The 15,792-nt window shown below is 43.4% G+C and overlaps 1 protein-coding gene across 1 annotated transcript in view; it reads left to right on the forward strand.

Annotated features, from left to right (window-relative positions):
* LOC135554532 (voltage-dependent P/Q-type calcium channel subunit alpha-1A-like) overlaps positions 1–15,792 on the forward strand; it is a 176,832-nt gene that overhangs the window by 57,130 nt on the left and 103,910 nt on the right. The window contains 11 exon segments of the mRNA XM_064986876.1: positions 4,433–4,524; positions 5,766–5,918; positions 6,608–6,795; positions 8,909–9,012; positions 9,219–9,334; positions 10,572–10,616; positions 11,352–11,438; positions 11,783–11,989; positions 14,488–14,600; positions 14,884–14,996; positions 15,504–15,635. Coding sequence (XP_064842948.1) covers positions 4,433–4,524; positions 5,766–5,918; positions 6,608–6,795; positions 8,909–9,012; positions 9,219–9,334; positions 10,572–10,616; positions 11,352–11,438; positions 11,783–11,989; positions 14,488–14,600; positions 14,884–14,996; positions 15,504–15,635 — 1,350 coding nt within the window.

The following is a 15,792-nucleotide window of genomic DNA, read 5'->3' on the forward strand; positions in this document are numbered from 1 at the left end:
ATAAATGTATGTGCACTGAAATGGTTCCAAGCTGAAAGTGTATGTACGTGCAGCTTATAAATGTGTGCGTGTGTGTGCATGCTTGTTGGGGTGTGTGTGCTTTGGGTGTATGTGCTCGCTTGTATGTGTATTAATTACATGCATGTGTGTGTTTCACTTTACAACTGAGGATATTAGAAGAAAAGAAAAAACATATCAATCAAGCTCCCCTTGGCCCGGTTACCACGGTGATGCAAAGATTCTCGCAAGGAGCCAAGGTCCCTGTTGCCATGGAAACAGTTATGAATGAGAAGGGCCCCAGTAACCGTGGAAACGGTGTGAATGAGCCTTGTTGCTTTGATGATAAATGCTGTAAAGGTGGACAGACCTGGTGGGGTTGAGGAGCTGTTGGTGAAAGACTGCCATCTTCATCTTCTTCATCATCATCATCATCATTGTCTTCTTGCTTGCACACACATGCACACACACACATATACACTCTTGACAGTTTCCTGTGAGGCAGATTGGCAAGTAACTCCCAGTAGATGTCTCTCCTGTCAGCACTGTTAATACTATCCCCTACATACACACTCGCAGACACACGCACAGACACACGCACAGACACACGCACACACACCTTTTCTCCCTCCACACACACACCTGCTTTGTCAGTGTGAATCACTCACTTTAACCCCAATATCCCACCTTGTCTTCAATCTTCAACCTTCCAGGCTGTCAAACCAGCACCTCGTCCTTCCCTGTCTCCTTCCCTCATTCTCACTTCCCTTTACCTATTCTTCTGGTAGGACAGTCTCTGTATCCCCGTCTGTCTTCAGGGCTAGCGATTTCTAACTCCCATAGCATCCCTCTATGTATCTAGCACAGGAAGATAGCTTAATTGCCCCTGAGGGGATAAATATAGTTATATAGAATTGAAATCCCATAGCAAGTACTTGCCTTGTAGCACAGATAGTAACTCCCATAGTATTTACCTGTGTTTCTAGCACAGATAGCTAACTCCCATAGGATTTACCTGTGTTTCTAGCACAGATAGCTAACTCCCATAGGATTTACCTGTGTTTCTAGCACAGATAGCTAACTCCCATAGGATTTACCTGTGTTTCTAGCACAGATAGCTAACTCCCATAGGATTTACCTTTGTCCCTAGCACAGATAGCTAACTCCCATAGTATTTACCTGTGTTTCTAGCACAGATAGCTAACTCCCATAGTATTTACCTGTGTTTCTAGCACAGATAGCTAACTCCCATAGGATTTACCTGTGTTCCTAGCACAGATAGCTAACTCCCATAGGATTTACCTGTGTTTCTAGCACAGATAGCTAACTTTAGAATGTATTTTATATTATTTAACCTTAATTTACCGAGGCAAGTCAGTTAAGAACAAATTCGTATTTACAATGACGGCCTACCCCGGCCAAACCCTAACCCGGACGACGCTGGGCCAATTGTGTACCGCCCTATGGTACTCCCAATCACGGCCGGTTGTGATACAGCCTGGAATCAAACCAGGGTCTGTAGTGATGCCTCTAGCACTGAGATGCAGTGCCTTAGACCGCAGCGCCACTCAGGAGCAGATAGCTAACTCCCATAGGATTTACCTGCGTTCCTAGTGCAGATAGCTAACTCCAATAGGATTTATCTGCGTTCCTAGCGCAGATAGGTAACTCCCATAGGATTTACCTGCGTTCCTAGTGCAGATAGCTAACTCCAATAGGATTTACCTGCGTTCCTAGCGCAGATAGCTAACACCCATAGGATTTACCTGCATTCCTAGCGCAGATAGCTAACTCCAATAGGATTTACCTGCGTTCCCAGCGCAGATAGCTAACTCCCATAGGATTTACCTGCATTCCTAGTGTAGATAGCTAACTCCAATAGGATTTATCTGCGTTCCTAGCGCAAATAGCTAACTCCCATAGGATTTACCTGCGTTCCTAGTGCAGATAGCTAACTCCAATAGGATTTACATGCATTCCTAGCTCAGATAGCTAACTTCCATAGGATTTACCTGCGTTCCTAGCGCAGATAGCTAACTCCAACAGGATTTACCTGCGTTCCTAGCGCAGATAGCTAACTCCCATAGGATTTACCTGCGTTCCCAGCGCAGATAGCTAACTCCCATAGGATTTACCTGCGTTCCTAGCGCAGATAGCTAACTCCCATAGTATTTACCTGCGTTCCTAGCGCAGATAGCTAACTCCCATAGGATTTACCTGCGTTCCCAGCGCAGATAGCTAACTCCCATAGGATTTACCTGCATTCCCAGCGCAGATAGCTAACTCCAGAACATAGTCAGTCACACCAGCCTCTCTGGTGAAGCTATTAAGCTAAATGTGTGTGTTAGTCGTCAAGCAAAGAGCTTCCTAAACTGGGCTCTGTGGACTCACTGTTGTTCCTCAACCAGATACCCCACCAGGCCTCGGTGGGAAGGCTTTCAACGATGTCTCATTCAGATTGTATTACACTGACACATCATCATTCCCTAGTGTTTAGGTGTGCTGTCAGACTAACGGTGGGCCCCTGAGACTCTCCTGTGTTGTAGTGGTCCATGTGGAGGGGAGAGACACCTAATGAGTAGTGATGTGCAGTTTGCGAATTATTCATTATTTTTGAAATGACCCTTTTTAATGCCTCTAGAGTCATGTTCAATTTTTCTGAGTGACTTGTTTGTTTTAGTTGTTTGAGTCCTACAGCAGGATTGATGCACCTGGCTCAGGGGCTCCAGAGACAAACAGCTAATCATGCTGCAGGCATTGTTTCAAACTGATAATATATTACATGGTGCAAGAATTAATGCAATTAATTGATTATTGAATGTTCAGCTTTGTAGTCAGTCAGAGAGATAACTGGAAGTCGGACAACGTGAGAGAACATCCTCTCCTTCACACACAAACACTCCTCCTCACCAACGCACACACTCCTTCACAGAAACACACACACACACACTTATCTTTCTGTCCCTCTCAGTTTTTCCTACACAATGTGTGTGTGTTTTGCGTGTGGGTGTGTGTGTGTGCATGTTTGTGTGTGTGCATGTGTCTGTGCATGCGTGCATAAATGTTTGTGTGTGTGTGTGTATAGTGAGGTACAGATAGAGTCCTGATGAGTTGGCAGTGGCCATGGCTCTCAGACAGAGTTTATAAATAGGAGGAATAAAGATGGGTAACAAATGAACCAGTTAACAACTCTCAATCATACAGCCTGTGCTACCTCTCTCTCTCTCTCTCTCTCTCTCTCTCTCTCTCTCTCTCTCTCTCTCTCTCTCTCGCTCTCCCTCTCTCTCTCGCTCTCCCCCTCTCTCTCTCCCTCCCCCTCTCTCTCTCTCTCTCTCTCTCTCTCCCTCTCGCTCTCCCTCTCTCTCTCTCTCTCTCTCTCCTCTCTCTCTCCCTCTCTCTCTCTCTCTCTCTCCTCTCTCTCTCTCTCCCTCTCTCTCTCTCCCTCTCTCCCTCTCCCTCTCGCTCTCCCTCTCCCTCTCCCTCTCCCTCTCCCTCTCCCTCTCGCTCTTGCTCTCGCACTCTCTCTCTCTCTCTCTCCCCCCTCTCCCTCTCTCTCTCTCTTCCTTTCTCTCTCTAAAATAAATAAATTAAATGTTTTAGATTCCGTCTCTCACAGTTCAAGTGTGCCTATGATAAAAAATTACAGACCTCCACATGCTTTATAAGTAGGAAAACCTGCAAAATCGGCAGTTTATCAAATACTTGTTCACTGTATATACAGTGTTAAAAATGAGGTGCAAATAGTTAAAATACAAAAAGGAAAATAAATAAACATAAGTATAGGTTGTATTTACAATGGTGTTTGTTCTTCACTGGTTGCCCTTTTCTTGTGGCAACCGGTCACAAATCTTGCTTCTGTGATTGCACACTGTGATATTTCACCCAATAGATATGGGGGTTTCTTAAAATTGGATTTGTTTTCAAGTTCTGTATGGGGCTGTTTAATCTGAGGGAAATATGTGCCTCTAATATGCTCATACATTTGATAGGAGGTTAGGAAGTGCAGCTCAGTTTCCACCTCATTTTGTGGGCAGTGTGCACATAGGCTGTCTTCTCTTGAGTGCCAGGTCAGTCTTCAGCTGCATTTCTCAATAGCAAGGCTATGCTTACTGAGTCTGTACATAGATTTCCTTAATTTTGGGTCAGTGTGTGCTCTCTGTTTATGGACAAATCACATTCTAGTTTTCTCTGTTTTTCTGTAAATTCTTTCCATTGTGTCAAGTACTTATCTTTTTGTTTTCTCATAATTTGGTTGCTCTTTCTCTCTCTCTGTCACTAAAACCCCCAGCAACTGACACACATTGATTGGCTGACAAATGTTCCTAAAAAATATTCAAATACTATAATTATTCCTTCTCTTTATTTTCCCTCTTCCCTCTGTCTCCCTCTCTCCCTCTCTCCACCTCCTCTCTCTCTCCTCCATCTCTCTCTGTAGGATTCTGTCTACAGTGGGATCGGACTTCGATTTGCGGACTCTGAGAGCGGTCCGTGTGCTGAGACCCCTCAAACTGGTGTCTGGGATACCCAGTAAGTGACATATGGGGGTGTGGGATGGAAAGAACGACTAGCTACACCCCTAATAGTCTTATTTCATCTGATACCATAAGAGGAGGGGAGGGGGAGGACAGTTCTGATTAAGTTACATCATTTTATAGGGATTTTGGGATGTAGGTCAGAGTTTGTTTTGACTTTGTCTGTTGTTTCTGTTCTTAACCTCTTGAAACTCCCCATCCCGGATCCGGGATCGTGACTAAAGCCTCAGGCTCATTAGCATAACGCAACGTTAACGATTTCTGAAAATCGCAAATAAAATTAAAATAATGCGTTTGCTCTCAAGCTTAGCCTTTTCTTAACAACACTGTCATCTCAGATTTTCAAAATATGCTTTTGAACCATAGAAATTGACTAATTTGTGTAAGAGTATGCAAAGCTAGCATAGCATTTTGTGTAGCATGTAGCACGCAACATTTTCACAAAAACCAGATAACCAAATAAATAAAATCATTTACCTTTGAAGAGCTTCTGATGTTTTCAATGAGGAGAGTCTCAGTCACATACCAAATGCGCAGTGTTTCCTGAAAGCGTCTGTGTGTAGGAGAAATCCTTCTACATGCGTCTGGCTACCGAAACGAACCGAAAATGCAGTCACCTACAACGTGAAACTTTTTCCGGATTAACTACATAATATCGACCGAAACATGGCAAACGTTGTTTGGAATCAATCCTCAAGGTGTTTTTTCACATATCTCTTCATTGACATGCAGTTCGTGGAAGCTTGCTTTCCTCTCTGTGTCCCATGGAAAAATACTGGCAGGTGACTTTTGCGCACCAATTTCGGCGCAGGACACCGGGCGGACACGTGGTAAATGTGGTCTGTTATGGTCAATCTTCCAATGATCTGCCCACAAATACGTCACAATGCTGCAGACACCTTGGGGAAACGACAGAAAGGGCTGACTAATTCCTCTTGCGTTCACAGCCATATAAGGAGATCTTGAAAAACAGAGCCTCAAAAATCCTTGTCATTTCCTGGATGCCATCTCATCTTGGTTTTGCCTGAAGCTCACGTTTTAGGGCACGCACAGAGAAGATCTTTGTATTTCTGGACACGTCAGAGTGTTTTCTTTCGAACGGTAGCAATTATATGCATAGTCGAGCATCTTTTTGTGACAAAATATCTTGTTTAAAACGGGAACGTTTTTCATCCAAAAATGAAATTGCGCCCCCAGAGCATCAACAGGTTAAACAATGTTCTCTGTCTCCCCTAGGCCTCCAGGTGGTCCTCAAGTCCATCATGAAGGCTATGATTCCACTGCTGCAGATCGGCCTGTTGCTATTCTTCGCCATCCTCATGTTCGCTATCATTGGCCTGGAGTTCTACATGGGCAAATTCCATACTACCTGCTTCGACATTCACACAGGTAAATCGGTCAGTCGGTGGATTGGTCGGTCAGTCGGTCGGTCAGCCAGAAGGTCGGTGAGTCGGTTGGTTGGATGGTCAGACAGTGAGTCAGTTAGTCAGTCAGTCAGTCTGCTAGTCAGTCTGCCAGTCAGAGAGTCAATCAGTTAGTCAGTCAGTATGACAGTCAGTCACCTAGTCAGTATGTGCCAGTCAGCATACCAGTCAGTCAGTCTGCCAGTCAGGCAGTCTGCCAGTCAGTCACCCAGTCAGTATGTGCCAGTCAGCATACCAGTCAGTCTGCCAGTCAGGCAGTCTGCCAGTCAGTCACCCAGTCAGTATGTGCCAGTCAGCATACCAGTCAGTCAGTCTGCCAGTCAGGCAGTCTGCCAGTCAGTCACCTAGTCAGTATGTGCCAGTCAGCATACCAGTCAGTCTGCCAGTCAGGCAGTCTGCCAGTCAGTCACCCAGTCAGTATGTGCCAGTCAGCATACCAGTCAGGCAGTATGCCAGTCATTCTACCAGTCATTGCCAGTCATTCTACCAGTCATTGCCAGTCATTCTACCAGTTAGTCAGTCAGCTAGTGTCGCCAGTCAGTCAATCAGTATGCCAGTTAAATCAGTGACAAAAGACTGTCATTTCAAAATCAATCAAAGAAGATCTAGCTCTTAAATAACATGTTGATCCCCAAACTGTCTGTACCCCTGTAGATGAGATTCGTGAGGAAGTTCCGTGTGGGACCGAAGCCCCGTCGAGACTATGTCCAAACGGGACCACGTGTCGAAAGTATTGGCTGGGGCCTAACTACGGCATCACCCAGTTTGACAACATCCTGTTTGCCGTGCTCACTGTCTTCCAATGTATTACCATGGAGGGATGGACTGACCTGCTCTACTATGTGAGTTACGGTACTTCACATCACAGTGGTTCTGTATTAGAGGTATTATGGTATTTAATTTATGGTTAAAGAGCTGGACTATTATGTGAGTTACTGTAGAGTTGGGTTAGGATTTAAGATTGGGTTTGGTTTTGGGTTTAAGATCAGGAGTTTGGGTTTGGTTTTAGGTTTAGGTTTGGCTTGAGATCGATCGGGTTTGGTTTTGTGTTTGTGTTTGGGATTGGATTCAGGATTGGTTTGGGGTTTGAGATCGGGTTCAGGTTTAGTCTTCGGTTTGGGTTTGAGATTGGGTTCAGTTTTCGTTTTGGGTTTCGGTTTAAATTCAAATCAAATCAAATGAAATATATTTATATAGCCCTTCGTACATCAGCGGATATCTCAAAGTGCTGTACAGAAACCCAGCCTAAAACCCCAAACAGCAAGCAATGCAGGTGTAGAAGCACGGTGGCTAGAAAGGCCAAAACCTAGGAAGAAACCTAGAGAGGAACCAGGTTATGTGGGGTGGCCAGTCCTCTTCTGGCTGTGCCGGGTGGAGATTATAATAGAACATGGCCAAGATATTCAAATGTTCATAAATGACCAGCATGGTCAAATAATAATAATCACAGGCAGAACAGTTGTAACTGGAGGTGGACTGGGGACAGCAAGGAGTCATCATGTCAGGTAGTCCTGAGGCATGGTCCTAGTGCTCAGGTCCTCCGAGAGAGAGAAAGAAAGAGAGAAAGAAAGAATTAGAGAGAGCATACTTAAATTCACACAGGACACAGGATAGGACAGGAGAAGTACTCCAGATATAACAAACTGACAGATTAAGGAAGTTTGCGTCTCTCACATGGGTAGGCAGACCATTCCATAAAAATGGAGCTCTATAGGAGAAAGCCCTGCCTCCAGCTGTTTGCTTAGAAATTCTAGGGACAATTAGGAATCTAGAATTGAGGCAGAATAAGCTGATCCTAAATCTGTGGGACTACTACAACCTGGATATTAGATTTCTATGGTATTTACTAGTAAATTACATGGTATATTTCCACCAAGTCATATAATACATGTTTCACTGCTATACAAATATGACCATAGCATTTACACATATACTGTATTGTGTGCCCATACCTAAGAAACAGTGAATAGTGCCCTGCTGCCAGTGGCAATGGTTGCTATGGTGACGGAGAGGTGGATGAGGGTAGTGGGGGAATGTGAGTGTCGTCCCATCCACAGCAGTCTATATGGGCCCATATTGAATATTCCCCCTTCCCTCTCTTCCCTTTCCCACACATCTCTCTTTCCTCGCTCTCTCTGCTTCCTTAATCTGTCTCTCCATCTCCATTCCTCTTCGCATCTTCCTACTCCCCCCACCTCACCACACCCAATTACTCACTCTCTCTCTCCCCCATCAGCCTCCCCCTTTCTCCCGTCCTCTTCACCCCCTCCCCTTTCCCCCACGCTTCCCTTCTTCTCTCTCCTCCATCAGTCTCACTCGGTGTTGGTGCTGCTCTATATTTAACAGGGCTGTTCAGCCAGAGTTATTCTTGCAGCTGCTGAGGAAGAAAGTGCTGAAAGTTTAATGGATAAAAAGCTGCAGCACAGAGCAACAGCAGCCACGCCCACAGACATAGGGAGGGAGGGAGGGAGGGGGAGGGGGAGGGAGGGAGGGAGGGGGAGGGAGGGAGGGAGGGAGGGAGGGAGGGAGGGAGGGAGGGAGGGAGGGAGGGAGGGAGGGAGGGAGGGGAGGGAGGATGGGGAGGGATGGGAGGGAGAGAAAGGATGAGGGAAAAATAGAGAGGAAGAGCGTTACATTCTGTGCAGCTGAACTGTTTAAATGGCAGATACTCTGGACAGTATACTGTATAAAACGATGTCCTAATCATCCCCATATTGTGGTGACCCCGTCCCAGTTCATGAAAAGGTCGAAATATGGTCTGCTATTTTTTGGATTTATAAAATTATAAAATCTACATCTCAGTGTAACCTCTCTAGTCAAACAAGGGAAAGATGAATTAGTGTGTGTGTGTGTGTGTGTGTGTGTGTGTGTGTGTGTGTGTGTGTGTGTGTGTGTGTGTGTGTGTGTGTGTGTGTGTGTGTGTGTGTGTGTGCGTGTGTGCGTGTGTGTTTGCAGAGCAACGATGCCTCAGGGAGCGCGTGGAACTGGATGTACTTCATTCCCCTCATCATCATCGGCTCTTTCTTCATGTTGAACCTGGTCCTGGGTGTACTGTCTGGGTAAGTGTGTGCGTGTGTGTGCACGCATGTGTGTGTGTGGGAGAGTTTGTGTGTGGGCGCATGTGCATGTGTGTGTGGGGCATGTGTGTGTGTGTTTCGTGTGCGTGTGTGTGTATACAATATGTATGTGTATATGTCATTGTATACATCTATATGTGTGTTTCATTTGATATGTGTGTGTTGATATGGGTGTGTGTCTACCACAGGGAGTTTGCCAAAGAGAGAGAGCGAGTGGAGAACAGGAGTGAGTTTCTAAAGCTGAGGAGACAGCAGCAGATAGAGAGAGAGCTCAATGGATACCTGGAATGGATTTGTAAAGCAGGTACATTATCATCATATAGAACTACACACAAAACATACATGGAACCCTATGTTACATATTTATGTTATATATGTTATATATTTATGTTATATATGTTACATATTTATGTTATATATGTTACATATTGATATAATATATCTTATATATCGTATATATGTTATAGATTTATTTTATATATTTATGTTATATATGTTATAGATTTATGTTATATATGTTACATAATCATGTTATATATGTTATATATTTATGTTATATATTTTTGTTATGTACGTTACATATTTATGTTATTTATGTTATATATTTATGTTACATATGTTATATATGTAAGTTAAATATGTTATATATTTATGTTATATATGTTATACATGTATGGTATATATGTTATACATTTATGTTATATATGTTACATATTTAAGTTATATACATTATATATTTCTTTTATATATGTTATATATATTTATGTTATATATGTTCTATATTTATGTTATATATGTTATATATTTATGTTATATATGATATGTATTTATGTTATGTGTTATTGTTATATATGTTATATATTTATGTTATATATGTTATACATTTATGTTAAATATGTTATATATTGATGTTAAATATGTTATATATGTTATATATTTAAGTTATATACAATATATATTTATTTTAAATATGTTATATATTTATGTTATATATGTTATACATTTACGTTATATATGTTATACATTTATGTTAAATATGTTATATATTTATGTTATATATGTTATATATTTAAGTTATATACATTATATATTTAAGTTATATACATTATATATTTATTTTAAATATGTTATACATTTATGCTATATATGTTACACATTTATGTTATATATGTTATACATTTATGTTAAATATGTTATACATTTATGTTAAATATGTTATATATTTATGTTATATATGTTATATATTTATGTTAAATATGTTATATATTTATGTTAAATATGTTATATATTTATGTTAAATATGTTATAAATGTATGTTATATATTTATTTTATATATGTTATATATTTATTTTAAATATGTTATATATTTATGTTATATATGCTTTATATTTATGTTATATATTTATTTTATATATGTTATATATTTATTTTAAATATGTTATATATTTATGTTATATATGTTATATATTTATGTTATATATGTTACATATTGCCATATACATTCCCATGTTATTGTTTACTTCACTTTTCCTTCCTATAGAAGAAGTGATCTTAGCAGATGATGAAGACCCTGATGCCTTTGACGGTATTTACCCAAGTGTGTGTGTGTGTGTAGTGACTTAGATATGATGTTAGAATGTATATAGAGACGGACAATGAGAAAATATAACATTGTGTAAATGTAGCATTATTGTTAGTGTAAATGTATCATCTTTACTAGTACACATGTAGCATCTTTCCTAGTGTAAATGTAGCATTTTTGCAAGAGTAAATGTAGACTATTTACTAGTGTAACCAGAGCATCTTTGCTTGTGTAAATGTAGCATCTTTGCTAGTATAAATGTAGCATCTTTGCTAGTGTACATGTATAATATTTTCTTGTGTAAATGTCGCATCTTTCCTATTGTAAATGTTGCAGCTTTGCTAGTGTAAATGTATCATATTTACTAGTGTATAGGTATCATCTTTACTAGTCTAAATGTATCATCTTTGCTAGTGTAAATTTAGCATTTTTATTAGTGTAAATGTTGCATCTTTCCTAGTGTAAATGTAGCTTCTTTGCTCGTGTAAATGTAGCATATTTGCTAGTGTGAATGTAGCATCTTTCTTATTGTAAATGTTGCAACTTTGCTAGTGTAAATGTAGCATCTTTACTAGTGTAAATGTAGCATCTTTTCTAGTGTAAATGTAGCATCTTTGTTAGTGTAAATGTAGCATTTTTACTAGTGTAAATGTAGCATCTTTGCTTCTGTGCCAGTGTTTGTTTGCGTGTTCTATAGTGAGCAGTTGTGCGTCACTGTGTTCTATTTTTCCCATTCAGGCACCCGCAGGAGACCCACCATCAAAAACCACAAGAACAAAACAGATCTCCTTAACCAAGAGGATGGGAATGGAGACCTGGCAGTGGGTAAGAAACACCACACACACGCACACGCACACACAAGATGTTACATGCTAACCAAATGTGTTTTTTCTCTCCACTCTTGTCCCCATCCCCCTCTCATTTTCCCACTCTTCTCCTCTCCTCCATCCCCTCTCCTCTTCCCATTCTTCTCCTCTCCTCCATCCCCATATCCTCTTCCTACTCTTCTCCTCTCCTCCATCCCCCTGTCCTCTTCCCACTCTTATCCTCTACTCATCCCCCTCTCTTCTTCCCACTCTTCTCCTCTCCTCTATCCCCCTCTCCTCTTCCCACTCTTCTCCTCTCTACTATCCCCCTCTCCTTTTCCCATTCTTCTCCTCTCCTCCCAGGTTCTCCCTTTGCGCGGGCCAGTCTGAAGAGTTCAAAGCTGGAGGGCTCTAACTTCCATAAGAGGGAGCGTCGTCTGCGTTTCTTCATCCGACGCATTGTGAAGACCCAGTATTTCTACTGGAGTGTACTGTGTCTGGTGGGACTTAACACCATGTGTGTGGCTGTAGTACACTACGACCAGCCTGAACCACTCTCAGACTTCCTCTGTGAGTAGACATACAGGGGGGGAGGTACGGAGGGAAGGAAGGAGGTATGGAGGGTGGGAGGGAGGTATGGAGGGTGGGAAGGAGGTATGGAGGGTTGGAGGGAAGGGGGTGGTATGGAGGATGGGAAGGAGGTACGGAGAGAAGGAGGGGGTATGGAGAGAAGGAGGGAGGGAGGTATGGAGGGTGGGAGGGAGGTATGGAGGGTGGGAAGGAGGTATGGAGGGTTGGAGGGAAGGGGGTGGTATGGAGGATGGGAAGGAGGTACGGAGAGAAGGAGGGGGTACGGAGAGAAGGAGGGAGGGAGGTATGGAGGGTGGGAGGGAGGTATGGAGGGTGGGAGGGAGGTACGGAGGGTTGGAGGGAGGTACGGAGGGTGGGAGGGAGGTATGGAGGGAAGGAGGGAGGGTGGGAGGGAGGTATGGAGGGTGGGAGGGAGGTATGGAGGGTGGGAGGGAGGTACGGAGGGAAGGAGGGAGGTATGGAGGGTGGGAGGGAGGTATGGGGGGTGGGAGGGAGGTATGGAGGGTGGGAGGGAAGGGGTGGTATGGAGGGTGGGAAGGAGGTACGGAGAGTAGGGAGGGGGTACGGAGAGAAGGAGGGAGGTATGGAGGGTGGGAGGGAGGTACGGAGGGAAGGAGGGAGGTATGGAGGGTGGGAGGGAGGTACGGAGGGAAGGAGGGAGGTATGGAGGGTGGGAGGGAGGTGGAGGGAAGGAGGGGAGGTATGGAGGGTGGGAGGGAGGTATGGGGGGTGGGAGTGAGGTATGGAGGGTGGGAGGGAAGGGGGTGGTATGGAGGGTGGGAAGGAGGTACGGAGAGTAGGAGGGGGGTACGGAGAGAAGGAGGGAGGTATGGATGGTGGGAGGGAGGGGTGTGGTATGGAGGGTGGGAGGGAGGGGGTGGTATGGAGGGTGGGAGGGAGAGGGGTGGTATGGAGGGTGGGAGGGAGGGGGGTGGTATGGAGGGTGGGAGGTATGGAGGGAGGGAGAGATAGAGAGTGGGAGGGAGGGATGAAGGATGGATGGAAATTCTAGATACTTTCTTATTTCTCTCTCTACCTCTCTGTCACGTTGGCTTAAAGGGGATTCTGTCACGTTGGCTTAAAGGAGATTCGGGAGATAGACACAGGAATGCGTAATAAGGTTTTTTATTAAGCCACAAATTATGGCGTACCGTGTAAAGGCACGGGGACGAAGACCAAACAAACACGTAACAAGAACACAGGGAAGAAACCCAAACAAAAGAGTGAGGAGTACCTCTAATGAAAAACACATGCGCACAATAATTAACACACGGGACAAGACCCGTAATCATCTGCGCATGAAGGCCAAAACACACAGCACAGGTACTCACAGGCACCAATGGACATAGTAACAATAATCGACAGTCCAATGGAAACCAAAGGGCAAACTTATACAAGTACTAATCAGTGGGACTAGGGGACAGGTTTATTATTATTTTTATTTCACCTTTATTTAACCAGGTAGACTAGTTGAGAACAAGTTCTCATTTACAACTGCGACCTGGCCAAGATAAAGCAAAGCAGTGTGAACGGACAACAACACAGAGTCACACATGGAGTAAACAATAAACAAGTCAATAACACAGTAGAAAATAAAAAGTCTATTTACATTGTGTGCAAAAGGCATGAGGAGGTAGGCAAATAATTACAATTTAGCAGATTAACACTGGAGTGCTAAATGAGGTGTTGGCTTTAGGGATGATCAGTGAGATACACCTGCTGGAGCGCGTGCTATGGGTGGGTGTTGCCATCGTGACCAGTGAACTGAGATAAGGCGGAGCTTTACCTAGCATGGACTTGTAGATGACCTGGAGCCAGTGGTTCTGGCGACGAATATGTAGCGAGGGCCAGCCGACTAGAGCATACAGGTCGCAGTGGTGGGTGGTATAAGGTGCTTTAGTAACAAAACAGATGGCACTGCGATAAACTGCATCCAGTTCGCTGAGTAGAGTATTGGAAGCTATTTCGTAGATGACATTGCCAAAGTCGAGGATCGGTAGGATAGTCAGTTTTACTAGGGTAAGTTTGGCAGCGTGAGTGAAGGAGGCTTTGTTGCGGAATAGAAAGCGAACTCTAGATTTGATTTTAGATTGGAGATGTTTGATATGAGTCTGGAAGGAGAGTTTACAGTCTAGCCAGACACCTAGGTACTTATAGATGTCCACATATTCAAGGTCGGAACCATCCAGGGTGGTGATGCTAGTCGGGCGTGCGGGTGCAGGCAGCGAACAGTTGAAAAGCATGCATTTGGTTTTACTAGCGTTTAAGAGCAGTTGGAGGTGTGCGTAATGAAAGTTCCGGAGGGATCGTGCCAGTCTTTCTGCCTCTCTGATTGCTTCTTACAGTGGATTTTTCAATGCCCTTCTTTATTCCTTTTCTTTTGATATCATCCTCCTGCATTTTCCTGCTTGCTCATTCATGTCTGGTCTTTCCCGCTCTCTCTCACCCTGTTCCCTCTCTCTTTCCACCTCTTCCAGACTTTGCAGAGTTCGTCTTCTTGAGTATCTTCATGTCTGAGATGGGTATAAAGATTTATGGACTGGGGTCACAGCCTTACTTTCACTCCTCCTTTAACTGCTTTGACTGCATTGTGAGTGGTGGAACATGTCTACTCTAGGGTACACACACACACACACACACACACACACACACACACACACACACACACACACACACACACACACACACACACACACACACACACACACACACACACACACACACACACACACACACACACACACACACACACACACACACACACACACACACACACACACACACACCAGTACAGTAAACACACACACTCACATATCATTTTTGACCGCATGATTTGGATAACATCACTAATCGTGTGTGTGTGTGTGTGGCAGGTAATATGTGGCAGCATATTCGAGGTGCTGTGGGGTTTTATCCAGCCTGGGACATCCTTTGGTATCAGTGTATTACGAGCTCTAAGGTTACTGAGAATCTTCAAAGTCACCAAGTAAGTCTCTACTGACTTTGAGTCAACCTCTGTATCGGATATCTTATCAATCTGTTTGTCAGCATGTCTCATTAACAAACGACCATGAAAGGCAATTAGACATTTATAGGCTTTTCTAAACTCTCTCTCACAAGCTCTCTCTCCTCTCTCCAACACTCTCTCCTCAGTTCTATTCAAGGGTTTTTATTAGCATGGGAAGAAACATATGTTTACATTGCCAAAGCAATTGAAATAAATAATAAAAAGTGAAAAGTAAATATTACACTCACACAAGTTCCAAAACAATAAAGACATTTAAAATGTCATATAATGTCTATATACAGTGTTGTAATGATGTGCAAATAGTTTTAAAGTACAACATTGAAAATGTATGTGTTGTATTTACAATGGTGTTTGTTCTTCACTGGTTGCCCTTTTCTTGTGGCAACAGGTCACAAATCTTGCTGCTGTGATTTCTCTCCCGCGCCCCTCCCCCTCTCTCTCTACTACTCTCTCTCCCTCTGTCAGGTACTGGGCGTCTTTGAGGAACCTGGTTGTATCTCTGCTCAACTCCATGAAATCCATTATAAGCCTGCTCTTCCTCCTCTTCCTCTTTATCGTCGTCTTCGCTCTGTTGGGCATGCAACTCTTCGGAGGACAGTCAGTACCTCCTCTTCTTTTCCCCTCTTTTCTTGCCCCTTTCATCCTTCCTCCCCCTTCCTCCCCTTCCCCTGTTGCTCTTTATCTTCAGTGTCTGACTGTTTGGTGTCATCTTTAATCTCTCTCTCTCTCTCTCTCTCTCGCTATCTTTATCTCG

The sequence above is a fragment of the Oncorhynchus masou genome, chromosome 14 (genome assembly GCF_036934945.1).
Source record: "Oncorhynchus masou masou isolate Uvic2021 chromosome 14, UVic_Omas_1.1, whole genome shotgun sequence".
In the NCBI taxonomy this organism is placed as follows: domain Eukaryota; kingdom Metazoa; phylum Chordata; class Actinopteri; order Salmoniformes; family Salmonidae; genus Oncorhynchus; species Oncorhynchus masou.